Source organism: Aptenodytes patagonicus, chromosome 14, assembly GCF_965638725.1.
Source record: "Aptenodytes patagonicus chromosome 14, bAptPat1.pri.cur, whole genome shotgun sequence".
NCBI classification, from domain to species: domain Eukaryota; kingdom Metazoa; phylum Chordata; class Aves; order Sphenisciformes; family Spheniscidae; genus Aptenodytes; species Aptenodytes patagonicus.
Genome location: NC_134962.1, coordinates 6769812 through 6797046, shown reverse-complemented (window position 1 = coordinate 6797046; position 27235 = coordinate 6769812). Strand labels below are relative to the sequence as shown.

At 43.4% G+C, this 27235-nt stretch overlaps 1 protein-coding gene across 1 annotated transcript in view; it reads right to left on the bottom strand.

The window, feature by feature from the left end:
* The window catches only part of BMP7 (bone morphogenetic protein 7), a 48144-nt gene extending 24530 nt beyond the window's left edge, over positions 1-23614 (bottom strand). Inside the window, exon 1 of the mRNA XM_076351896.1 lies at positions 23104-23614. Coding sequence (XP_076208011.1) covers positions 23104-23614 — 511 coding nt within the window. The remainder of the gene's footprint in view (positions 1-23103) is intronic.
* Between the last annotated feature and the right edge of the window lie 3621 nt (positions 23615-27235).

The following is a 27235-nucleotide window of genomic DNA, read 5'->3' as shown; positions in this document are numbered from 1 at the left end:
ATCTGGAACGTGCTATTTAAATTTACAGCGCTGCACGGTACAGATGTATATCAGCACTCACGAGGGCCTCCCCTGTGGCAGGGACGGAGTGTGGGGAGCCTCCAGGAACCGGGCTGTGTCCAAGCACTTACACAGAGCAGGTTCAGCGCTGCTTTGCTGGCCAAGATTCAGCAGCTGGCCACGGGCTCTTCTTCCTCTCGCACATTGCTTCTGCAAGGAGTCCAGGGCTCACAGTTTGCCACTGTATGATTGCTGTTCAGGGAAATACTTCAGAGGTCTTACTAATAGCTGGGATTCATCTTAGAGGAGTTTTTTGGGTATGAAACCCCTAAACTTTCCAAGACAAAGGCCATTAAGTTCAGCAAATGGTTTTATAGGTTGAGCAGTCTTAGCGTGCACTGAATGAACAAAGTTACAGTTGCACCTCTAGCTATAACATCTCGCACAGCCTCAGGAAGATCACTCAGTCTCTCACACCCTGAAGTGGGGGAATATTGTGAATATTCACCAGTGTTTGTAAAACACTTGGCAGGCTAAAACTGCCCTGTAAGTGCTAGAACACTATTAAACGTGCCTCAATCCCTTTCCTCCAAAGTATTCTCAGCAGAATACGATATAAAGAGTATGATTTCAGTCTCAAAGGAATTTGTCTGCACCTAAATTATAGAGGGGAGGAAAAAATATTTTAATATGGAATAGCTCCTTTAACCACAACTATAGAAGAATGAATATAATGTTGTGTGGTTTTAGTTATATTACGGATAACATTACCAGCAGGGTGTATTATAGAGAGGTCTAGCAGTAGGATGTACCAATATGATTTGCTTCCAAAGACATGGGAAGGCTGAATTTTCAAAGGAAGGTGGTTGCAACTTTTCAGTGTACCTATGTGATGACAACTACATCGGCCAACACTGGTCTTTAGCCGCACTTCATACACAAAGTCTGACAACAAACACATGAAGATGAAACTTTTTCGGGTGCTGCTAGAGTTCACAGTGATTCCCACTGCAGAGCCCTAGAAAAAATGTGTCATATTAGTAAGAAAAATTAACGGCCAGGGTCATAAAATAAAGAGCCCTGAAGTTTGAACTTTCCCATGCTTTGCAGATGTTTGGATATAGGGTTTTGGCCTGAGCCATCTTTAGTGTTAAAGCAAACATTCCTGTGGCTATAGTCATTAAGATCATGAAAATATGTGGATATGTAACTGAAGAAAGAATCCCAAGAAACCCTTCAACTCAGTGTTTATTGTTTTTCCCCTTTTTCTTTGCACTCTGGACCTATCTGCTGACCCAGAAGTAACAAATCCTTTCAGAACTAATTTATGAGAAACACTGACCCTGAATCAACATCTGTTAGATGACTGCAGTAAATCTTATTACATAATTAAACAGCAAAATCTACGTTAAAATAACGTTAAGGGTCTGACTTGAACTCATAAAAGCAAGACTCTTCATTATGAAGGCTGAAATCCTATCCTTAATTCATGCTGCTGTGCATTGGTATTTGTGAACATATGGTACAGTATATATGATCGCGCACTTTTTGTAGACCCCAGTATACAAATACCATAAGCACAACAGCACGAGGTAAGCAAGGGAGCGCTCGAGAAGTCTGAGTTTCCCGGGTTTGATAGGTATTAGTCAGACATTTGACAATACTGCAACTGGGTAGTTTCCAATTAATTACCTGAGGAGTTTGAAGGGGGGGAGTGTTTTTTAGTGTGTGGTTTTTTTTAAAAAAAAGAGGGGGTGAGATAGTGGTATTTTAAGTGCTCACTGAAACAGTTAAGAGAATTGCTACAGCTCTTTGAATACAACTGTAGTTTCTCCATTAGATCTATAAAATCCATGATCCCTATTGTCATAACATACTATAATGAGAACCTTTTGGTCATTCTCGAAGGACTTAATCTCAGCTGTTTGTCAGCCATTATGTGTTAAATGCTTCCTTAAAAGTCATCAAGCAATATGAATATTTGCTGGGTATACTTAATAGCCCTTCTGCCCAAAGAACTTGAATTCATGCTTGTCCCAGGTTCATAGTTCTTACAAATCACTACTACCCAGAGGCTTTTGGTGAATGGTTTTAGCCCAGTTCCTGATTTCAAACACTGGAAATTCCAGCTCAGAAACTGTCACAATTCAAATGCCTTGGCAAGGCAGCTGCTTGGAGAGGAAGCCAAAGCTCTGGATGTGCAACCAAAGGTTGTAAAATATGAAAAGGAAGAACACCCTTGAAAAATAATTCTGCTATGAAGCAGACTGTGTGCCTTAGCTGTGGGAAAACAGTGGATTTCCTCTCCTAAGAAACAATCCAAAGTCACTCACAGGTGACGCATGTGTAAATGTGTGCCTCCCCTCATTTCTAGAAGTGGTATTGCATTTTGCAGGCACAACCACTGTAGCCAAATTATGACCTAATTTAACACATGGCTCAAAATCTGCTGGTGCAAAGTAACTCTTGGGCATGGTGAGTGTGGCAGTTAATCGTAGCTCCGGTAGACGGGGATCATCAGACACTCCCTTTGGCACAGTCCTTTGAGAAAGGAAATGTCGAGACGATGGGACATGGGAGCTGCAGGATGGAGGTGGACACAAATTTATGAGAAAATAAGCAAGACACCAAAAAGTGTGCAGGACAATTAAGGTGATCCAACCAAAACAAGCACATGTCTTAGGTTAGTGCTTATCAGTAAATTTGCCACACCTCTGTTGCAAATATGCAAGTAAGCTCAGCATCTTTGAAAGTCTGGCCTTGACTATCTGTCCACAATCTGAATGCTGCACAGACTGCGCTCGTCTACCTGATACAGATAGGGGTCTGATCTCTCTGAAGTCTATTGTCTCTCCAAACCGACTCTGTTGTGGCATTATTGTGATGCAAGAGGAGGCAGGATGGCACAGTTGTGCAACAACAGGGATGGTTAAAAGAAAACAGGATGGATACATGTGCTCAGGTGTGAAGTAGCCAGGTATCAGATCCGAAAATATGGGAAAGCTGGAGATAAAATGTCAACAAATACTTGGTACTTGTTTTGACATGTCCTAAAGTGTACTCTTCAGATACAAAACTTGAAAACATTAAGATGCAGGGATGCAAAAGTGTAGTTGTTGACACCTAGAACTTGGAGCTATACAATTGAAACCAGTACTAAAAAAGTAACGTTGGACAGAAAAGCTTGTGATCCTGGTTTAACACCCCAGGGTACCCAAACTTCTAAAGCAAATGACACATCAGCATAAAGCTGGGAAACTTGAACTGATCCCATGTTTGGTCATTTTCACAGCAAAATATGTTGAGACTAGAAATAAGAGCCCCAACTATTTTCAGCTTCTTTGTAAATCACTACTGGTAAGTGAAAGGCCAACCTGAGCTGATTCTGTAAACATGGGTCAGACCACTGGTTTTGTAACACGGATTGATGGTAGGCAAGGCATGATACATGACAGCAAAGATTATGTTGAGACATAGCGTGCAGTAGTTATTACTTCTCTACACATACCAAAGAAACCAAAACTTGCCTTAGTACCAAGCGCAGTAGCACAATGTCAACCACTAACTCCATGTGTCGAGCAAAGAACCAGTGAATCACAGCAATCATTTTCCAAGAATGACTGTGTTAAAAAATAATTATTACAGAAGTGTTAAAGAGCTAATCCAAACCCCAGAGAGGTCAATAGAAATATTTCCACTAATTTCAATGGATTTCATGAGAGGCCTTACTTTTGCCAATCTACCTACCCAAGTATTTTTACGCTTTTGTTTTCTGAAGATGTAAAAAATCTTTTTCACAAGCAAAGTAAACACTAGATGAATAGGTTCTGTGAATAGGCTGCCAAACTGGAAAAGCTTCGGTAATTCCATACCACCTCCTCCCTGGCACATTTGGGTGATGCACTTGGAATAGATTTTGAATATTTAAACAAGTAAAAACTTAAATTTTCCTTTAACACTTTCACCTGATAATATGTTAATTGTTTTTATAAGGCACTTTAAGAGTAGTTGTCTCATTTATTGTAGTGCTCACAACAATTAGAGTGCTACTTGTTTCTCATTTACAATGAAAAAAAGCACCAGAAGGAATGTGCAGTAGGGTGTCTGTAACTTCTTCGCTCCCAAAAAAGGCCAGAAGGGATTTGTAAAGGACTTTAATCTCAAATAGATTAAAGGTCCTGAATTCCTGAGACTGAAAGATAAGTCAAAAGAAAATAGATTCCAAAAGACAACACCCCCTCACCTCAGCCTCTTGGCCAGGCAGGAGACTCGACTGCAGAGCCATCAGCAGTTGCCTGCGAAACCCCTAAGAGATTTGGATGCCAAAAAAAATCTGCCACGCTCCGGCATCAAGGTCTAACAGGTTTTCAGAGTCTACCTGTGCCTGGCCCCAGGGACTGAAGAAGTCATGTAGGTGAGTTCAGTGGGTAGGAAAGTCTTTATCGGCTTTGCCTCTGATAGCTGCAGAGCTGCATAAAATGAGTGCTATTTCTTCAGAGATGGCTGAGGGCCGGCTGGCTTGTCCAGTGAGCCTGTGGATTTTAGCCTTAGTGTTTTCATGAAAGGGCAAACTACACTTTGAGTCACACCATTTTCACCCAGCGGCGCAAAATCTTGTTTGAATTTTCCTAGAAAAATTACCTTTAATTCCCTCCATCACTGCCCCTAGAGATCCAAGCCAAAACTTCAGAAACTCTCTTGCATCGTTTCAGTGCAGAGCACGAGATTCCTAGAAACTGGCTGCCCTGGGACCACCAGCTCCACCTGGGGTCCACAAGCATTTTTAGCCTACGTACGTTACTGCTTTCAAAGGGAAGGTCCACTCCTATCTACTGCTTCACCCTGCTGTCTCCCTTGGGTAATGGATTCAACTGGAGAATAATTTTCCCTTTCTCAGATGACTTTTCAGGTGGATCCCGTCCTCGCCCGGCTCACCGCGGTGCCCCAAGAGCAGTGGTGGCAGGAGAAGGACCGGGGACCTCCCAGCACGGCGGGAGGGAGGGCTGGGCCACCCCTGGGACTCGGGGCTTGCGGCGGTTGTGAAACTGCGCTGTAAATTTTCAGGATGCCAAATTTGAAATCTCTTGATGGGATTCTAATTAACAGGCATTAAATGTTCCCTCTAGAAATTGCACTTCTTTGTCTCTAAATTGGTGGATAAAACCATGTCACTTATGAAATACAGGCCTCTTCTCCTTATGTTAGTGAGGTTCAAGAAGGAGGAAACCAATTAGGGGAAGGATCCAGTGGTCTCCACAGCTGAAAGAGCCTGTTGGGCTCAGCGGGATTCCCAACTGAGCAAGAAGTGCAAGGTCAGTCCTTGTATTTTTCTGAGGAAAAGGGGGAGTATAATAAAGATTGCAATAATGTCATGCCAGGCCACAGTCTGCTAAGGCACATGTTTCCCTCCTCATTGTGCTTGACAGCAAGAGTTACAGGGGCAGTGGCAGTAAATTTATAATGGCAAGAATTTGGGAATGCGAAGTTCTGTGATTGGTTTTCATTTGCTTCATCCTCTTGGCTACAAGATTTACATGCTGACATTAGGCAGCTAAAGCAGCAGTTAAAGAAATATTTGAAGAAATAGTTAAAGAATATAAATTGGGAGTCCTATAAATGGAGTAGAGCAAATGTCCTGGGTTGTGTGATGGGATTTTTTTTTTTCCCAGAGAGTGATAAAAACAGCATTTGGAGGGCTTTTTTACATTGGATAGTTGCAGCTCTCCAACTCATCTAAAAGCTACTGCAGGTTTTTGGAGAAACCTAAGGAAAAACAAATGCACCCTTGATTTTGGGCTGCGAGATAAGCTTACTAGAAAAATAGTCTGTGGTTTTTCTATAACTCATTAATGCATCCCATCGCCAGGGACTGCCGCCATCCTGCCACTTCTAAAAACACAGTCTGTCCTTCAGCCACGTGCCCAAGGCCCCCAGGCATTCAGGGGGGTCTGGGCTCATCTGCCAAAGCTCTGTCCTGATGGTCTCGTCCCTGTCTGCCCTTTGCAGAAGGGGCTGCTCTGAGCCAAGGCAGTGCTCAGCAAAAGGGAACCTGCACCCAGACGCTTGGTGCTCATGTACCCATTTTACAGCCGGGTAAAGGGAGGTGAAGGTGATAAGCTATTTCTTCCGTGGTAGATTCAGTGTGTGGCAGGGCAAAGTCCTGCCCCGTCTATGGGTGGAAAGCAGGACTAATGCATTAATTTCAAATGAGATGAAAACCAGGCTCCATAAATTCTGATCCCCAAGCCCAGAGGTTAGAAAGTAGGGGGATTCGAAATTCTTTAGTGCTCACTCTGCAAAGCGATCTGGGGTAAGCATTTTTGCTTCAGAAGGGGAAAAATAAAAGCCCTCTGGAGTTAATATTCTTCCTTTAGCCATCACTTCATTTTTTCAGCTTTCAGCATGAAGGTGGTGTTGCCAGCAAGACCACCTAGCCACAAACCCAGCAGGGAGCTTCCAAAATTCTTCTAAACACTGACTCCTTGTTATAAATTGAAAAGTGGTAATAGCAACAGTGCATATCACATCTGTGCCAGGCTTTGGGCCTGGGAAGGAGCACTCTCCCTACTGCTGAACACAACTTGGAAAGATCCTTTCAGTCCACACATGTATCAGCATTAGCCATTTCTTTGTCAACAAATCCCTTAATACGTACGCTTTCTATCATGTACAGATGTCCAAAAAATAATGGAATACTGTACTACAAGATTAAACACTTTAATGTCAGCATATGTGTTGCATGACTGAACAATGGTATCATTGTGCGTGTACAAACAGTGGGTTGAGGGAAGATGGGTTTAATTATCTCCGAAGCAGCAGCAAGTTCTTCCTGACTAAATTGAACTTCAGCTAGCAAGGACTGCTCAGGGCAGAAATTGGTATTTCTCTAACAAAATGCCTGGGCCCTTTCTGATGTTCTTCCAGTGTTGGGGTTAGTGTCATACCTGCTTCAGGCAGGGCTTTGGAGAGCGATGTGGAGCCACCTGCTTCCCTGGGAGCCGTGCTGCCAAGGAACACCATGGGGGGTGAGAGGAGAGTCACCACATCCTCTTGCCCTATGTGTCACTCAGGAGACTTTTAAGTTAAAATTCCTTAGGATGGTAGATGGCAAAGGGAAAACATAATAATTGGGAGGGAAATGACAGAGAGAAGCGTGCGTGCTGCCTTCTGCATTTAGAGACATTTCCCTGCCGGGGTTTCTTTGCAGGCACTTTAAGGCAATGCTGGATGGTAAAACTATTTCTCCTTAAAGACCATCCATGAAATATGTGGGCAGGTTATGCACAGGTAATCCATTTTCTTTTCCGAGTGTGCCCTGATCGGTACCTGCTTACGCTGTGGTTTCTCTGCTGAAATCAGAGCCAGACTAGATGAAAGGTATTGTGAAAAATTTACACGTGGGACTGCTCTGTGAACACAAAACTCTCCTAATAGTAAACAGACCAACTGTGGTGCGAATCCTGATGCTGAGTTTGCAGTGTCTGTATGTGTATCTGGGGAAAGCAAAGTTAAATAAGCAGGGAAGAGTTGTGTTTCTTCAGAATACCTTATTCACAGCCTTAGCATGTGAAACACGGCAGCACATCGTGCTGCAATCCATCTCCAGCTGCTGTAACGCACTTAGGATTGCTGCGGGATTTGGGGTGTGTGAGGGAATGGAGAAATGGGGGGGGCGACAGGGGAAAGAAATAAATGGGAGTTGATGAAGTTGTTCCTTTAGACAGACTCCCTCTATTTCTACCTTCATCTTCCCGGAATCCAATATAAGGAAATCTCCCGCAGGGCCTCCCCTCATCAGCCTCTCAAATCTCGTTTCTCTTTGCCCCTTCACCGGGAAGGGGGAACCCAGGACAGTGCTGACCTGGGGATTTGCCCCCAGCAGCTCTCCCTTTCCCAGCACCTTGGGGGTGGTATTTTTCCAGAGGCAGAGAGGCACACTGGGGACTGTGGTGATGCTGCAAAACGTGGCTCCTCCTATGTCTTCCCAACTGGCCAGAGCTGTGGCCATCACAAAGCATCTCAAGCTCTCGTGTGGTCACTGGGAGAGGGGTTAACTGAGGCTGGTATTTACCCTCGACAGACTGCACCACCGACAGGTTGGGGCTCTTGCTTCTCTCTGTGTATCTGAAAGATGGGGATGGACCTGGACAGCAGCTCAGAGCCGGGGACTCCTGCAGTTCCCTGCAGGGACCATGGGCTGCACAGGGCAGGCTAAGGCAGCTGCAAAGCTTCCTGCCCAACAAAGGCAATCTTAGCTCTTCTCTACACCCTCCTCTACACGTTTCCTCTAGAAACGTCCCTGTAGTCAAACTGAGCAGTGAGCAAAATGACAGAGAGAAGCTCATCATTACTGCTGCTTTCTTTTCTTTGTCTGCACCGTAATGCATAGCATGGAATATCGCAGCCTAAGAGCAGAGGCGATGCTGCTGTCTAATACATCCCCTAAACCCTAAATCCTCTGGATGCAGCTGTGAGAGGTTATGTGAAGATGCAGGAATACATTTTTCTTTTCCCTCTTTGAACAGAGATGACTGCTATATTACACTGCTCTCTCTCTCTTTCTGTAATTTGGGGGACAGCAAGGCTGCTTTCCTGGTGCTGTGAAATCAGTGAGCTGTATCTGGTGAGGTTAACTTCACGGGGAAGCTGTGCCAGCATTAGGTGTGAACTCCAAGTCACACATTTTGCCAGTGCATCCAAGGGTCAAGGAGATAGTGGCAGCCTGGGGAGAAGGGGGAGGAATCAGGGACGAGGGTCAGGTGGTGGAGACCGAGGCGGCAGCCGCAGCACAGAAAAGGGTAGTACTGGTCTAGAGGAGAAAGCAGGGTGATGGGTGCCTCAAGGGGGAGGAGGTTGCAGAGCACAAAGAGGGAGAAAAGTTAGTGACAATATGGTTCATTGAGAAAAATAATCCCCCAGTCCAACAAGCAGACAAATGGGGCCCAAGGTGCTTCCTGCAACCTGCTCTGAGGCCGGAGGCCTCTCAGAAAATCACTGATGCAAAAACCAGCAGTCTGCCCTGTCTGCTTGTACACACAGTGTTGAGCAAATGGAAACACATCCCCAGGCCCAAGGAAGGAGAGACAAGTGGCTGAACAGATCTGGTCAGAAATAATGTGTATTCAGCTAGGGAAGATAAGAGGCAGCACGAGAGACTACTACAGGGAAACCTAAAATGGGCTATTTGGGATGAAATGCAAAATTTGGAATAAAAAGATCCAGGTCATTCTTGAAAGCTTCCAAGTGTGAAACAGTTCTTCAGCTTGGACCAAATTTCAGATCAGGGGGAAGGCAAGAAAGTTTCCCTGAAAGGTTTTTAGCCAGCTCTAACCTAACCTCACATAAAGGAAGACAACCCACTAGTGACTGGTAGTCAGGAAGGGTGCTCATCCTCAGATGGTGAGGGCAGCAGCACTGCAAGCTTCCCTGCTCTTCTGAGGGTGTCTGCTCATACCCCACTATCTGCACAAGGGAAGGAAGCTGGGAGCCTGCAGCACAGGCACCTTGATCTGCAAGAAAGCATGTGCAGAAGACATGCAAAGCAAAAACAAATCATGATATAGTAACTCTTCAATGCAATGATTTGATCATGCAGAGATGCGACAGCATCAAATTATGCTCTTGCATTCCAGTAAATACACTGGGGCAAAGTAAGAAGGCTTCAAATATATTTGATAAATTAGATACTGGTCATAATAAACAGCCTGAGCCAGTAATCTTGGGAAGGCCACTGCGCAAGCGTCTCTGATGTGTTTATACAAAACAGACAGAAATGGCTAAACGTAACACCAATGCCCTGGAGAGTGCGTTCATCCACCGTTTGCAAGGCCAGACTCCTCTGCCCTACACTGGGGCAGTAGGAGAGGATATTGCCTACCAACTGAGTTTCATTTTTTTCCAAATCTTGCTTCCAGAGCATCAAGAACTTTATGAAAGTTGTGCTCGTAAACTGATGCTTTTCAAGCTTATATGCTGCTAATTATCTTCCACTTCATGATTTTTTCAAGTGGCCTTCTGTTCCTTATTACTATTGGTGTATTATTATATAGGATAAAGTTACTTAATACAGCAAAAGATTCAACAACATTTGCAAAACTGATACAGAAGGAAGGACTGGATTCTAGACTGGTACAGCTGGTTTAAGGTATTTTAGAAGTAAATGAAATCAAATGAGAATTTATAATCCTTCCTGAGGTCTGGATTCCATCAGACTAAACTCATTAGGCATTAAGGTGCAGGTGCAGCTAAATAAAGGATTGTTCTGCTTTCCTTAATACCATAGATTCACATCTTGAGTTCAAAATAAAAGTCTTTTAAAAGCACATGTATATATCGTGCATCTACTGGCAACACTTGAAAGAGAAAGTTCAGCTGATGGAATCTTAAATGCCTCATTTTTGTCAAAGGAATGTGCCCGTTTCTGCACCGGCCGTGCTAAGGGACACGAGTGGAGAAGTGACTGCACATTGGCCTCTTAAGGCTTATTCATTTCATTTGCATTAGACTTCCTTTCATCTACTGAGCAGCTGCCGAAATAAATAACATAAATCTAATTAATCCTCCTTTAATATTGTATTGCCACAACAACACCAGCATCCCCCCAAATATTCCAGAGTTTGGGTCTACACCTGCACAGGCTCTCTGGGAGGAACACGGCGGGAGTCACAGGCGCAGGGAATTGAGCCTTTTTTGTGGTTTACTGTGATAAAAGGAAATAATTCAATAACCAGTTTGCCAGGTCTGAAACCATATGACTTGTTGGATTTCTTAGCTGAAATCCCAGATTCTGGTTTTGTTGAGAAAGTAGTTTGTGGGATATTACAAAATAACCAGTCGATGTCAGACATGCAGCCATCAGATAAGAATCTCAGCCTTTGATTGTAATCAGCAAAATTTCAACTTGGAATGTATACACTCCGAGCTGTGCCATAAGACCGCAATCGGCTGGACCTTTTGAGCTTGTCTATGCAATAACAAACATCTGCGCCTTTCTCGGTCAGGCAAGCGCTGGGAGATTAGGGGGCAACAAACTATTCAGCAGAAAGGTCCGTCTGCCCTGGAGGGGAAATCCCTGCAAGAGCAGAGCTCGTCTTGCATCCTACTGTTACATCTATTGCGTGTTTTTCAGGTGTTCTGTATGTGGGAGGTCCAGTGATATTAACACAGTTTATAAACCAGGATTATTAGATAGAAATACAGTGTTTGGAGGGATGGGAGGAAACATTTTGGAAAATAATTATTAGAGACCTCAATTACTGCCTAAAAAGATACTCCAGAGTGCCCTTTCTCATGAAAGTGGGACTGTGTGACCTATTTCACATTTTTCTTTGAGATCATCATGTTTCCTCTGTGCTGCCAAGACAGCTGAGATCAGGTGGGGCACTGAGCACAGCCTCCCGGGTTTGGGACACGGGAACTGGAGAGGAGGTCATTGCCCAGCAGCGGTCCTTGCTGCCAACCACCGCACATCCACTCGCTGTCTTTTTGCCTTGTAGCTTATGCATACGATCTTTTTGCTTTCTAGGAATGTTTGCAGTGCAACACATTTATTTTTACGGAGAAACAGGCAGGGGACTGTTTATTCTTTTAATAATTTGGTATATGGGTCTGAGAACTATGAATAGTAAAGATCCCTAAATTGATGACATCCACATATATTTCTGTTGGTAGATGTAAAATGCTAGTGTCTTAGAGTGATGGCAAGTTTAAACTATTCTTTCAGAAATGTCCTCAGGAAGACATGTATATATATATATGCATTTATAGAGTGGGTGCATGCATCCCCTTTACACTTTAAATGTTGGTGGCCAACACCCCAGGCATAACAGCATCTGAAGGTTAGGGGAAGATTTATTTTCAGTTTAATTCCCACCCACGATCCCTATTATACAAGAGGGATTTTTTTTTTGGTACAAGATAAGCCCGTCATGACATCAGCAGCACCTAGCCCTGCATACCACACTGCGGATCGCAGGGCTGGATTCCTGACACTGAGCCTCTCACTAGGGTTGGGCCATCCAGGCCTCCTGAGTCAGCCCCTAACAACAACATTTTCTGTTTTGTTTTGGTTTTTTTGTGTCTTCAAACACAATTTTGCAATTGCAGTTCTGGGGTAAAAGATCAGCTGTTGTAATACACCCTCACGTCCTCACATTGGTTTGGTATGAATGAAGGGAACGCAGTTCATGTCCTGTTGTGCGCAACTATTAAAAATAGCACAGAAATGAGGGTATGGCGTTTATGAAACTGTCTCTCAAGGAGCAGGAACACGGATCATTCTTCTCCAGCTCGGTCTCTTGCCTACCAGTCACTACCCTCAGCTGCTGGACTACAACTGCCAATATGGGGAGGAAAGACTTTCAGAGTATTAGACACACTGACTTAGATTTTCCCCTACTCTGTAATATTTTCAGTGAAACGGCTCTCATCTCACAGTTGTGGACTAATGAGCAAAATGACAGTTACTGTTTTCCGAAAAAATATTTGGGGTTTGCTTGAACGTGTTCCTGCATCATTCTGTATCCTTTCATGTATTTCTGTATTCCCTGTGTCAGGTTTTAATGTGGCATAACGGTCAGAGATTTCTGTGGATATGGAGTCTAATACTCCTCTAATTTGATTATAATGCATGCCACTGAGTTGCAGGAACGGTTGTATTCAGAGGTCAAAGTTGTGTTCACACCAATGAGAGAAGTTTTACACCACATGTCCCATTAGCTGCTCCTTTTCACCTGTCTCAGGAGACAAATGATTCATCACGTAGTGCTGAAATATCTTCATCTTCTGATTTGGGCCAAGATTTAAAAGAGTGGTTACTGAAAAGCTGCTTTTTGAGTTGAAGAGAAAGATCTGTGCTGAATGATTCTTTTTCAGCTCTTCTCTTCTGCAGTTGATTACAAGTATATTTGTGTAATTAGGGGGCCCAGTAGTAATGTTGTTAAAATACAAGTGGGCACATTTATTGTTTCCTCCAAAAGGAAACAACCAATCTCCAGCAGTTCTGGTTTTTCCCTGTCTCAGCTGACCATTTACTGCTTTATGTAGCTAGCAGATTGTGAGGCTAAAGTTACTTCTTTTTTTTTTCTATTTCTTTTTGTTAAAAAGAAAAAAAAAAAAATCCCCTCCTTTCTCTTAACAAATGCTGGATTTTTTAAGGATACGGTCAGAAAGGGGAACTTAAACCCAGCATGATGTTTATAGTGCCACACAAGCTTCAGGAAAAGTGATGTGCAGTACTCTTTGTTAACATCTAAAAAGTCCCTGTGGGATTATAATTACTGCACAGTAATAAACAAATAAAAGTAGCAAGATTAAAATGTTTATTTTAATCTTTTAAATAAGTTTTAACCTTGAGAACCAGGGGAGGAGCAGCTTGCTAGCATCGAGCATGTGGGTAGAACAGGTACGATTAGGAATTGATTCCTGTTGGGGGTGAGTGATTATCATTCGTGGCATTATAGATACTTGGCTGATGTAAAGAAATTGTTGTTAAAATACTGATACAAAAGTATTTGAACATTACTAAATTGTAAGCACCAGAATTCAGAATTTCTAAATTACAGTAATTTTTAATCTTCCATTTAAAATGATAAACCTGAACTTGCTTTCCCTCGGGGTGCCAAAGGACTCGTTAAAGTCAATGGGCGTTTCAGGTACACAAGCAGTGAAATACTGCCAGCCCTGTTCCTAATCCTTACTCGGTAAGAAACTTGTCTCTCCATCGGAATTATAACTCCCAACTGCTGATGCTGTATTATTTTATGAGCATTTTTTAGTAGTTCTCCCAGGGTTCTTCTGGTCTCTTTTAAAAAGTTTTACTGCCACTGTGCTGCGGGAAGAACAATTGGTAAGATCAGAGGACCGAGGCAGCCCCACCGGTGCCGACGAAACGAGGTGGCTGAAGGCAGGATTTGGCCCAGTGGCTCTAGTAACAGAGTCAAAGCTCGACCTGATTTACAGCCCCCAAAACTTGGTACAGACACTCTGCCAGCTCCTCAGATGGTGTCAATTGTGGTGACTTCACTGCTGGGGTGGCCTTGTGCCAGGTCGCTCCAGCTGAGGATATTGCCTGGTGACATCAGTGGCTTTGCGTGGAGGTGTAATTCAGACCAGCATCGCGCGTTGGGAGGTTGCAGCCTAATGAGAGGAAACTTTTTGCTCATTTGAAAGGCAGTTGTGCACAACAGGCAAAACTTCAAAAAATGATGCGCTGCGAGATTATCGGCCTGATCAGCGCGATAGTGTTCCCTCGTCATAAAGAGCCTAAGAAGGCACTTGCTCGTTTTAATTATTATTTAGAGGGAAGCGGTGCCTTCCCTCTCCCCCTCTCCTGTTTTTTTTTAAAAGGAAGGTAGTTTTTAAGAGCTTGCCATGAAGATCTAAGTTAAAGGATTTTCTCTACTACAAAGCCTGCATAGTTTCCCAGGCCAGGTGGACCCGATAGCACTGACTGCATGCTGAAAAATCTCATCCCCACCCTTCAGGCACTTTAATTGTAAGCCTTTCCAGATACACTGGATAAACACTGTCAAAATGAACCTGAAAGGGTTGTTGTTGTTGGTTTAGCCCTTAAATAATTATGAGTTTGTCTGTCTAATTACAACATAATCTTGTTTAAACTTGGATGGCTATTTTTGCAGCATCTTTTAAATGAGGCGGAATCAGAAACAGTGAAAAACTTAAAATTTACAATTCTACTTTAAGGCAAGAAAAAAAGAATTTTTACTGCTGTAAAATTTAATTCAACCTGACAACAAAAGAGTCTAACTTGGAAGCTACCGCAGTAAGATAAAGATGATGAAGAATAGCGTGGGACCTCCGAGATGCAACAGAAACTTAATACTCTACGGATAAAATTTTTCAAACAGTTTAGAAATAGTTTAAGGTAATTTACGGGAAGACTTGAATGACAAAGCACATTACTTGAAGTGCCTTTTCTTCACTAGGCACTTTCTAAATTCTTTCTCTTTCATTTCTTTACTCTCAGGAGACTTTTAAATCCAGTGAACCAAAACAACACTTTGTTTGTTGGTATAGCGCAGGGCTGGCACAGATGGCAGACATTGCACCTGTTCCAATAAAAGGGGAAAATTGAGAGATAAACCATAGCACTCATTAAGATGAATCTACTGAAACATGAACAATTTGTATTTTGAATATCCTCCAGGAATAAAAGGAGAAATACATAAACAGACCTTGTTTTCACCATCATCAGTTTAAAATAAATCTGTTTAAAGAGAACTTCACATTTGTTTCATGTACAAAGACAGTACTTACCACTAAAGAAACTATGGTTATGCTTGACTTTCTTTAAGAAAGCAAATGATTTTATCTAGCTACTCCTATTCTTTTAAAGAAAAATTATCTATTGGCAGTTTAATCAAAATCAGTTAATTCCCCTATTCCTTAGTCGTGGCAGCTTTTTTTACTTTTACATTTTCTCATGCTGAGTAATACCACATTCTTACAATCTAGTCCATAATGATCAGAATAACAACATAAACAAAAGTCCTTCTGCTCATCTATTAATAAATAACTAAAATTATTAGGTGGGGGGAACTGTTTGGATAGTTAGCAACAAAATTACTGCAAAACAGGTTTTTTTCCTGGGCACAAGGAATATGCTATGTAATATCTGATAGGTTATTAAAAAATCTTAAATGAGAAGAAATGTTAAGTAACAGCTACTCAAAGGGTAAATTTCTTCAAACATTTGCCTTGATCATCAGTGGTTGTGCTGTTCAACATCCCATATATCTCTCTATTTCTCTCACACATACACACACAAGCATTAAATACAAAATGTCATGAAAATTCCTAAGTATCATTTAATGTTGGCAGCCCTGCACTGTAAAGCCATTTATATAAAACTGTGGTTGGCAGCTCTCACTCTTCTATGGGAACAAATTAACATTGGCATTCCAAAGACAGGAAAGTAAGGAAATTAGAAACACAGTTTATATTTGGCCAGTGCTTTGAAATACTGTACCATGCTACTGATGTCAATTAATGAAAAGCAGAATTTGCGGAGAGAGTCTGGTTTTGAAACACATTAACACACGTTAAACATGTTTGCACAGGAACTGGATTGTAAGCATCTCGGTTCCAAAACAATAAAGCAATTACACTAAAACTTGTAGTCTCAAAGTTGCCATTAATTCAATCCACTCAATCTGGATCACTGAAGGATTTTCACTGACTTCAAGATGTAGTCGACACAAATGTTTAAAAGAACGTACAAGGCACGGTATTGTGGGGCTTGCACATATGAGCTCGCACCCAAGATCCTCTTATGTTACCTGCTGTAAATCAGGTAAATTTATCTATGAAGAATGGAATTGTACAACCTATACCCAAATAAAGGGGGGCTCGGCAAACTTTGTAGTCTTCATCAACAAAATAAGGACTTCCAAAAGAGATATTTCAATTAGACTCGGTTCAAACTTTGCTACCTGCAACTTTTTTCTTAGCAAAGATGTTTACTGACAAAATCTTAAACACTTCTGGTTTTCACGTGTACACCAAAAAAATCTAGATGGCAGTTTATCTCCTGGCACAACTCCACTGACTGCAGTGGAATTACTCCAGCATGGAATTTGGCCCTGCAGCCTTTACAACACACTGTTTATTTGTACTGTGATTCAGATATTTTGATACCAGGAATCTTTCATCACTGAAGTTTCTCCATACGAAATATGTCTTGTATTAAGAAATATCAGTTTCACATTTTTGTCAAACATTATTTGTAAAATTCTGTTTGTTGCAAAGATGGGAATTCAGCTGTAGTTCAACAACATGGACTGGGCTAATAATGATAAGCAGTGACTAATAGGAGCTAGTTCATGTTTTGATTATTTGCAGCAGAGGAAGCCTCCCTCAAAAACAATTTCAAGATTAGGAGAGAAAACTGTTTGAAGCCCTAGCAGAAACTACTGCATGCTCATTATTTCAACACAGGGGCATTTCTTTGGCCCAATTCTGTTCTCAATTGTGCTAGTGTAAATCAAGAGGGAGTTTATGGGAATTACTTTGGACGTACAGTTGTATAAATGAGACCACAGGGCCAGCTTCAGTAGAAATTTGACAATTTACACCAATGAAGACCTAGCCAAGAATTTTCTCTTGGGTTTCCATTTTCCAAACATATGCGTGTGCAGAACTTTATCCATGTGATTAGTCCTCGTGAGTAGTCCCATTTACTTCAAACAGTTGTAGAATGAAAATCTTCATCCTGAAACTAATTTAAACAGCTCACTCATTTCTTTAGAAGTTCCCTCCCTTTAAAGAAGAAATATATACATATAATAGCATATTTTATTTTTATATATATATGTAGTTAATTAATGTAAGTATTTTGATGCAAGCCCCAGAGAGGAGGACTGTACCACTAGAAAGGGCTTAAAATATCATGGTCTCTTAATGCTGTGTATCAACAGGTAGTCTCTTAATCTGGCATGCTATCAAAATTTGCTTACTTGTGTTCTTGCTCAGATGACGTCATCCATCATTGCAACTTCTCACTGGTATTCATCCAGTTAGAACAATTTAGAGGCATAAAACTAAATGTGTTATCATTTTAACCACAAATTAACAGTTTCCATATAAATATTAGCATTTCCTCACTTGGTTCAAGGATAGAAGCCATAATGGCCCTAACAGTATATTTGATTTAAACTAATTAAAAACAGAGGCTCTTGCAATTTAATATATTGATTTTACCAGTGGGACTTAAATCTTTTATAATAAGTGTACACAGCTGCACCACTCGCCCACCGCCACTTTTAAACCTAATCCCTGCATTCCTCCTGACAATAACATGACAGGATCCACACATCCCAGTATTAGCCTTAACCCCGGTGACACTGCCAGAATGTATTAAACTAAAACATCGCAGTGTCCTATTTAAAAGGAGCCTGTCAACAGCTCTGACTAGGCTTTAATAGTTATAATCTTTTTTTTAATTAATGTTTCCAACCACTTGTGTAACCTTCTCTCATACATCCCTCCCCCCCCCCCCACCCGCAAATGTGTTTCAAGCTTATTTACAGATGAAAACTAACGCCTGGTTTCATGCTGCCTGCCCAGAGGCCATTAAACCTCCTCTGCAAAAGGAGCAATGGGGGGATGCACACACACGCACACAAGCAAAACCGACGGCAAGCAGCGCTCGGGTGCGAGCAGGTCCTGTACGCTTCACTTGTGCCTAACTCCTGTTACAAGCATCACAAGATCTGGCCATCAAGGCTTGTCTCCTTCAAAGCACTTTACAAGCCGTTGTGTTTTGGCTTTTAAACTGCAGTTCCCGGAGGGGGCTTCACCTCCCCAGGACAGCCTGTGTGGGAACGGAGGAAAGACCCTGCTTCTGGGATAAATCCGCTGCAGAAGCATGCGGGCAGATGGGGACAATTTCCATGTCCTTTTTCCTTGCGCGAGGACATCTGTCCTCGGCTGCTCCATTCTCTGCTACCACCGCACCCGTATGGCAGAGGTAAATAGTTCCTGTTCTGTTCTGCCATTTTGCACCTGAAAATTAGAAAATGAATTAATTTCTCTCTAGACTAGGTCTGTACATTCAACGAATACCTGCCGGTTACTTGCTGCACGGTCAGTGTACTTCATACCTTTAGTTTGCTGCAAGCTTTCCACCTTAGCTACTCTTATGCCACCAAGCGTTGCATACATCCATACTGTCCAAAACAATTACAGGATGTACCTGTTCAGGCTCGAGAGCTTATAACAGCGCTAGGTGGAGGAGAAAAAAAAAAAGCCGAGGGCTTGGCCTAATGTATGGACAAACCATGTGATCATGACCAGGCATCCAGGGCTAACATTTAATCTGCTTTGTTTCAAGTGGGAAATATGTGAAGATCAAATAAGTTCAAATCCAGGTCAAATATCCTTGAAAATCTTTGATTTATATAAGCAGGAAAATGAGTTTTAAAAGAAGTGATTATGAAAGGGTTACTAAAAACACAGCTGTACGCGTACTCTTATATCTGAGGCTCTCCAAAGAAAAACTGTGTGACATCTATATTAACCTTTGGCTGTACACCAATGAAGGCCTGTAGTGAGCTGGAATGCAAGGCAGCCCCTTCCAAATTTTAACACAAGCCAGGTTACAGCTGCAAATGCCTGCAGCCCGTGCTCACTTTATAAAGTATTCCCCGAAGGAAATTTTTTAACTGTTATAGAATCTTTTTCTAATACCCTACAGTGTTAAAGCCTGTTATTAAAGGGCAAAGAGATGGTTCTCTATGCCAAACACTTGTCAACAAAAAGGATAGCCAGATGGTATGAAATAAAAAGAAACTTGGGGGCTCTTCAGCTTCTTGATTTACATTAACAAAAGCCACTTTCATGTGCTCCTTCCAAGAATGACTAATTCCCCCCCCCCCCTTATTTTTTGCCAGGATTAAACAATGTTGTTCATTTTATAATCAACCATGAGACAAATTAACAAATTGCGTATCACTTGTGCTGACTCTTTTAAAAAATATTCTAAGCAAGTCTGTTTACCAAGGCAAGGTTACCCACATAAGGACAACTCAATTATTTTTAGAAGAGAGGGTCTAAGTAATCTAGAGGATGTTTACTCCTTAGCTGCTGTTTATAAACTTGAAGTTAAACTTGTGCAAAAAATGCTTTGCGTTTTTTCAGTTCCTAAAATGGATCAGTTTGTAAACTGTAATTGGACAGGATCTGAAACGAAATTCCAAATACTGAAACCATAGTAGTAAATTTTATAAAATTAGCCAGTAATTAACTGGCTAACTTAGACCACTGTGGCTAAATTCTCTTTTAATTTACATGTAACTTCATTCTTGACACAAATCCATTCCCCATCCATCTTAGCACAGGTGTAAGCTAAGACAAAATGTAGCCTGTGAATTAAGTGGTTATAAATCTAAATCTAATTAATTGTCAAGATTTTACAGTAACATTACATGCTTAGTACAAAGCTCTCTGCAACATAACCCTGAAATGGAGCACCTGTATTCTGGTTCCTCCCTACCAATACCCAGTATAAATTCTCTGGAATAAATATACACAGTATCTCCATAGAAATCAATGTGGGGGGGTTTTATTGTTGGTTTTTTTACTACGTAGCCCAGTAAATCTTGCAATGTAAATCTTTTTCTTTTTTTTTTTTAAATATTTTTTCCTCTAAAGTTGTATGACTAGATAGATGAAGAATAAAGCAAAAAAGTGTATTTGTAGATTAGTAATTGGAAGCCCGGAATAGCATGTTTTATTTATTGAAATTTAAAAGTATTATTTCTGTACTCACTTTTACTTCCTCCATTCTAAGATGAGACTTTATTACGCTGTGACACTTCCTCATTGTGATGGTTCTAGTATAGTAATAAAAGCCTACCTGTGAAATGCAATGCTCACAGAGTATCTCTTACAAAACTAGGACACAGTTTACTACAGTCTGCATTTAGCAATTCAGCTCTGCTTTAAAAGGGATCATTGTCGAAAGTCTCCAAAAAAATATCAGTTCTACAATAGATCTTCTAATTTTCCCTGAATGTCATAGAAAACTGTACGTATCAAAGCAGGTGGTGTATTTGACTATATACGGGAGTGAGTGGCTGGTCTAATTCATTAAAATGTCCATAAACAAGCCTGTCTTTGTCCTATAAAGATGAAAGACCGATGACTATAATGGGATGAAAGGTGTGCACAGTGATGAAGAAAGCTATTATAGATCTACGTCCTTTTTAAACTCGTCCTGGCATGCACTGTTGACAAGGGAACAAAACAGTACAGATAAACCTCCGAAATGTGCCTCGCTGGTAATAATTCCACCTGTCCTTCTTTAAACTATTGGATTTTGCCTGCGCTCTTCCTACTCACTGACCATGCTGACAGCAATTAAATAAAACGATAATTAAGTATTTTGCATAAAGAACACTTTTGGATTTCTAAGCAGACTACAAAACCCAGCAGGTTGAAATGAATGAATATATCCACTGTAGTCATCACATCGCATTGGGACGTCGATTATTGATTACGTACAGTTTATACAGGTATAACCTGCTCTATAAAAGGTTCTCACATAGAAACAGACCTATCCAAAACGTAATATTTATTTCACAGTTTATGGATCGATTACACTCCTTTTTATTCAAAAGAATCGGGGATCTGAACATTAATTCCTTTCATGTAAAACTTCCACAGGCTGCAAAGATGACTCTTCCTTGCATAGGAAGCATAGGACGGGAGCGCTGCAGTTTCACTGATGAAAGTTATGCAGTAAATAACTACACCCAAGGAGCAGAGCTGCTTCCCCAGAGCTAAACTCCCTTTCATTAGGTACTTACATGTTTCATAAAGGTTCCCTCCTCTCTACCGAAATGGAAACAGAAGTGTGAATTTCGCTATCGTTATTTCAACATCCTTTGTCTTCTGTTCAGGACTCTCCCTGCGCTCTGGCTGTACATGGTGTAGGACCCAAGAACCACAGAGAACAATGTTAGCAAGATCACTCTTATCTCTAAAGTCAAATATTTGACCGCCATTGGTACTTTTGGCTGCTCAAATATTTGATTTTAAATGTATCATTGCTGATCAGCTTAAGTATCTAGCAGCGATTAGACAAACACTGTAATTCCAAATGGAAAGCATCAGCACTCGCAGAGAGCGCAGCCCCCAGGCCAGATGTAATTCAAGGCTTCCCACTGTGAAGCTTATGGTAGTCAATAAGGAGGTGCTGCAGCTCATGCAAACTAGAGATCTCCCACAGTATCCTGTGCCTCCCTATCATGCAAGAATTGTGCCGGGATGGCTACTATGTCTAATAATTATTAACGTGTGTCACAGAGCCTTTACAGATACTGATCTTTTTCAGTTAGTTAAAGCACTGGGATTAGAGAGGTGGTGATTTAGGTGGTGATTTAATCTTTGTTGCCTCTGAAGTTCCAGACAGTGGAAGTGTCCAGAACAGTGACATCCATAAAGGTGTTAATGGATTTATTGGCGATGGGGGTGTCTGTAATCCCTAGCAGGTTACATGCCAGCGGTGGGCTCCTCTTCCTCTTTGCCTGTCCTTTTGTTTGGGACAAAGTTTGAGTTGATCTTGTTTTGGAAATACTATTCAGATTCTGTCTTGAACTTGCAGGCACCCAATCTGTACGTGTGGTGGTTTCAGAGCTGCACATGATGAGGTCTAAAAATGGATAGAGTGAACCAGGTCTATAATTATATATTTAAAATAGAATGCTCATCCCGACAATGTTTTTCTCAAATCCGGCCAAGTCAGTCCACACGGGTGTGCAATCTACAGCAAGCAAATAGAAATCAGATTGGGCCGTGGCATCCAATTAGAGAGGCCTAGTGAGCCGCATACAAAGCATGCCAACTTTCATATCATTTGCATAAACCCATCCACATGTGCTTGTGAAAAGAGGCGAGTTAGCTGCATAAACTGGGGTCAACAGAAAAAGCTGTAGGAGTAAATAAGGATTTACTGTGGAATCCCTCTCAAGCCATTAAGAAAACATGTGTGAGCAGCTCAGCCCCTGAGGCTGAGGGAACGCAGCGCTGGGATGCCGCAGGGAACTATCCGTCTCGGCAGCCCTGGTGGCTCTGCATCCCGCACAAGCGCCAGCCTGGTGCTGGGAGCCGTGCCGGGACCCGTGGTCCTGCCCAGGTTTCATGTCTTCCTTGGCGGTGCGGGATGCGGAACAGACCTGCTAATTGTCCTATTCAACTCCTACCTGCAAATCCAATTTCTGAGGTGTGACAAGTAACTATCAAAGGGAGAAGACGACAAAGAACTTAGTGTGTTGGCGTGCGGGGTGGAGCGTGGCAAGAGCCTGTGGCTGTCCAAATGCTGTGATGGAAAGTCAGAGCCTTCTTCGTGTTGCTGCCATTTAATTACCGCCTCGCAAAGCAGCCGCTTTTCCAAGGGCCGCTACCTGCCCTTCCTTGCCCAAGTGGGCTGCCACCCATCTGACCCGCTGTGGAAACAGCTTCCTACCGGGGCCACCTGTCCTCCCGTTGGCGGCCAGGGTCCTGCCCCAGCCTCCCCCCAGCACGGTTCCCCTGCCCGGTCATCCCGGACCCAGCCACAGGGCCTCGCCGAGGGCAGGCACTCACCCAAGTTGACGAAGCTCATGACCATGTCAGCCTCGGTGAGGAAGTTGCTGTCCTGCAGGCTGGCCAGGGGCGGCCCCTGGGTGCTGAAGATGGGCTTGTAGGGGTAGGAGAAGCCCTCGCCCTCCTCAGCGGCGGCCCCCGCCGCCCCCTCCTCCACGGACATGGCATTGTAGAGGTCCAGCATGAACATGGGGGCCGAGTTGTGCTTGCCGTGGAGGTGGGGCCGCGGGCGGTGCGGCAGGCCGAGGATGGAGAGGATCTCCCGCTGCATCTCGCGGCGCTCGGGGCCGCGCAGCCGCCGGTGGATGAAGCTGGAGTGCACCTCGTTGTCCACCGTGAAGTCGGCGAGGACGCAGCGCAGCCAGAGGGCGGGGGCGGCGGCGCCCAGCACCAGGAGCCAGGAGGCGGGCTGCCCGCGCCCCGCCGCCGGCATCGCGGCGCGGCGGCGGCTGCGGAGGGGCGGCGCGGGGGGCGCGGGGCTGCCCCGCCGCGGGACGCGCCCCACCAGCATGCGCGGCGCGGAGCGGCGCGGAGGGACGGCGCGGCTCCGCGCTCACTGCGGCGGCCGGCAGCCCCCGCGGAGGCGCCGCAGCCCGCTCATGGCCCGCCGGCGGCGGCGGGGGCTGCCTAGCGGCCCCGGCCCATGGACGGAGCGGCGGCGGCGGCGGCGGCGGCCCGAGGCGCTTCCCCCGGCGGCGGCGGCAGCGGGAGCGGCGCGCTCTGCCCGCGTCCCGCACGCCGCGGCGGAGCCGTGTGTGCAGTGCTGCTCGGCGGAGAGGCAGCGGGAGGTTGTCTCTGGTGGGAGGAGCAGGCTGGAAAACCCAAGCGCTCTCGCTCGCCCGCTCCAAACCGCTTGGGAGAGAAAATCCGTGTAACTGCCTAGAGGAGGAACATCTGATCAGGTTGCTTTTCAGGATGTTTGTGGAGGCTGCTGGCTTGGGGGAGAGGGTGAGCCGGTCCCAAGTGCTTAAATTAACGTGAACGTGATTAAGGAGAAGACACCCCAGGAGGGAGGGTGGTTTATGTACAAGGAAGGGGCCCAAACTCCCCGAGAGTTTGTAGATGCAAGTATATCGTCTCGCTGCACAAACGTGCATACACAGGCATGCTTTTTTCTTCCCTTCCACCCTTTTTTTTAAAAGAAGTACAGATGGGGAGAGACTGTCCAGGACAAAACCGACAGCACTAAATTATTTAAAATGTGATAATTATATATTCACACACGCAGGCATGTCTGTCTGTGTGCAGAGAGCCCCAGGTCACTTTTTCCAACTGGCAGCGGGGGGAGTTAATGGAGATGCATTGGAAATCCGAGGGGGGCATTATCATGTAAGAGTCGTAAAACCAGCAGCGTTTACTTGGATTGGAACCATCAACCTCTGCACACGGGTGGTTTATGCCATTACATTATCCTGCTCTCTCGCCTTCCCCTTTCCTTCTGCTCTCTGGTACACACCTTTGTGGAATACTGTCTTGAGATGGATTGTCAACTTTTTAAAGCAGTGACTTTTGTTTTTTTTAAACTCAGTGGGTGTAACATCTACAGTAATGGAGCCCCAGTCCTGATTAGTCCAGGTAGATGTCTACTGCAACTGCAACGGTGAATGATAATAATAATCATCATCTCAGATAAGAAATGTAGACTAGTGCTTCCCAAATCTTACTTGGAAAGCAAGGGGAAGGCAGGATGGAAGGGTTTATCTGGGTCACTGAATCCAGCCTGAGGTAATTTTGGAAACCATATATATATGCATTAAGTTTATGCTGACATTAAGATTTGTTCCTTAGGCAAAGGAGGAAAAAGAGAAGCAGGGGATAAAGGAGGTCAGCATTGTTTTTTTGATAGATTGTTCATCTGATGTTTTCAGACGAGCAATATCCAGTAGTATCCAGCACCAGATCCTGCATCCGTTCTGGAAACTAATGTTCAGCACCTCTTTTAGCTCTTCATGTTTAAAATCCTTGTGTGAACGGCAGGTAACTAGTCAAAAAAGCTGCATGGGAAACACGTTGAGTGATTTAGTGTGTTTGTATGCATGCATGTGCACCTCAATAACAGGGAAACTGAGGCATGACATGGAAATGACTCACGGAGCTATTGAAATAGTGGCGGAACCAGCATTAAACTCCTAGCTCAGTCCTAACACATGTTTAGGAATGGCTCAAGCTCTGGGAGGATGGTGGAGGGAGAGAGGTTGTGCAGCCACATCCACCTTAGGTCACATGAGAGCGCTTGCTAAACTCACTGGTGCTAATGGAGGTGCTCAGACGCCACCCCTGTAGCTGCCTTCCCATTGCTCCCCACCAATGAAAACACCAATACCTAAACAGTTGCACTTGGGATGCCCAGTTAAGATCAAACTCTTCAGCATCTTTTGTACTTCCTGAGGAGCAGCACTAACCTGCTCTTAACCAGGCAGGTATTTGCCTAAATTTTCTTTTGCCAAGGGTGTGGTTTCTAGATCAATTTAAGCCGATCTAAAGCCAGGCTCCTCCTGAGAAAGATGTTTTTTTTTTTCTCATCCCACCCCAGCCTGGTCCTTCAGCTGTGCAACCCCACCCCTCTCCAATGCCGGCAGTAACACTTACATCCACACACAGGTCAGGAAGCTGATTCTGTTTTTAAAAGTAATCTTTTTTTAACCGTTTATGTATTTGTTTTTGCTGAATTAATTTTCTGCTGGATCAGCTCCTTGTTCTGACTGACTACATATTGTGCTGGAACTAGGGAGGCCACAGGAATGCACGGCTGGGGGCAAGGAGAGGGTGTCTGGGCTGGGCTGCCTTAGGTTGGCTTAAACTGGTGGTAGAAGGGCAGACAGATGATTCAGTATCCCTCCGCTCTCCCTTTCAGCTGCAGACAACTTGATTTCACTTTCTTTTTTGTTCCTTGTAGGCAGTTTGTTTTTCCCCGAGTTTTGAGCGTTGGCCTTTCATCAAGCAGCAGCAGGGCAAGGAGACTTGCCTTTGTCATGGACAATGAGATTAAAAAATCTGTAAGGATGGAACAGTGGAATGGAGAGCAGGTGTCTCTGCTGCCTGAATTACTTACACCTGAATTGCTTGTAGCTCACATTTAAAAACTGACTAAATTTCAGGTCAGTGTGGTGCTTTGCAATGACATTACTCTTTGAGAGAAAGCAAAGAAAAAGATAGTTTGGGAGGTTTGGATCCTGACTCGCTAACACCTTAGGTAGCTACTGTTGAAGCTGTATATGTCATTCAAGAAACAGCAGAGGAAGAAAAGTAAACCTTGAAACCTCTTGATTTGACAAATTTCTTGAAAAAATGATGTTTGAATCTATTTCCTTCTTGTTTTGTCTGTTTAAGTGGTCTGGGTTTGGCCAAGTTTAGATACATCCTGATTTAATGCAGGCTATGTTCTTTAAAGAGGGGGCAATGCTGCAACTGTATCCTATGCTTTCATGGGAATAGTTGCGAGAGTTTAATCTTTTATAGCAGTATTTTCTATGATCCTATTGCACCAGGTACAGCATTAAATAAATGCATGATAGTTTGCAATGGGGGTACTGCTTGCTTGTATTCTTAAAACAGCGTAACGAAAACACTCTAGGAGCGTGTGATGAGAAAGGGAATCTGTTAAAGAGTAATTTTTTGAATGTGAGGTCCTCGGCTCTTGACTTCAGCTTGCTTTGGGACACAACAAAGAGCAGCATTTATTCTGCTGCATACAGTAAAGCATGATGCAGCTCAAACTGCAATGGTTCAGTCCTCAGATCCGAGCTTGAATTTCAAATACCTTTCAAACAGAAAAGGTACAAACTGGATTGTCTTTCTCATGGACAACGTCTTTCTCTTCCTTCCTTCCTTGCCTGCTGTGTAAACCACATCCTGCTTCCTGTAGGATCAGTTCCACACAGGTTGCTGAAATATTGGCACCCTCATGTCATTGTCTTTTTCCTCCTCCTTCCTGGATCAATTAAGAAACCAGTTTTGCCTCTTACTCTTCTCTGCTTCCCTTGTCTGTCCTCCTCTTCTTGAGAAGGAAAACTAAATGCTTATGATGAAGTAATCCCTGTTTGTTGGCACTCGCTGCTTCAGATAATTTCTATAAAAACAAACTCCCAATGTTTCTGAGGTTCTGCACAAGCCACATTACCAATTGAGAAAC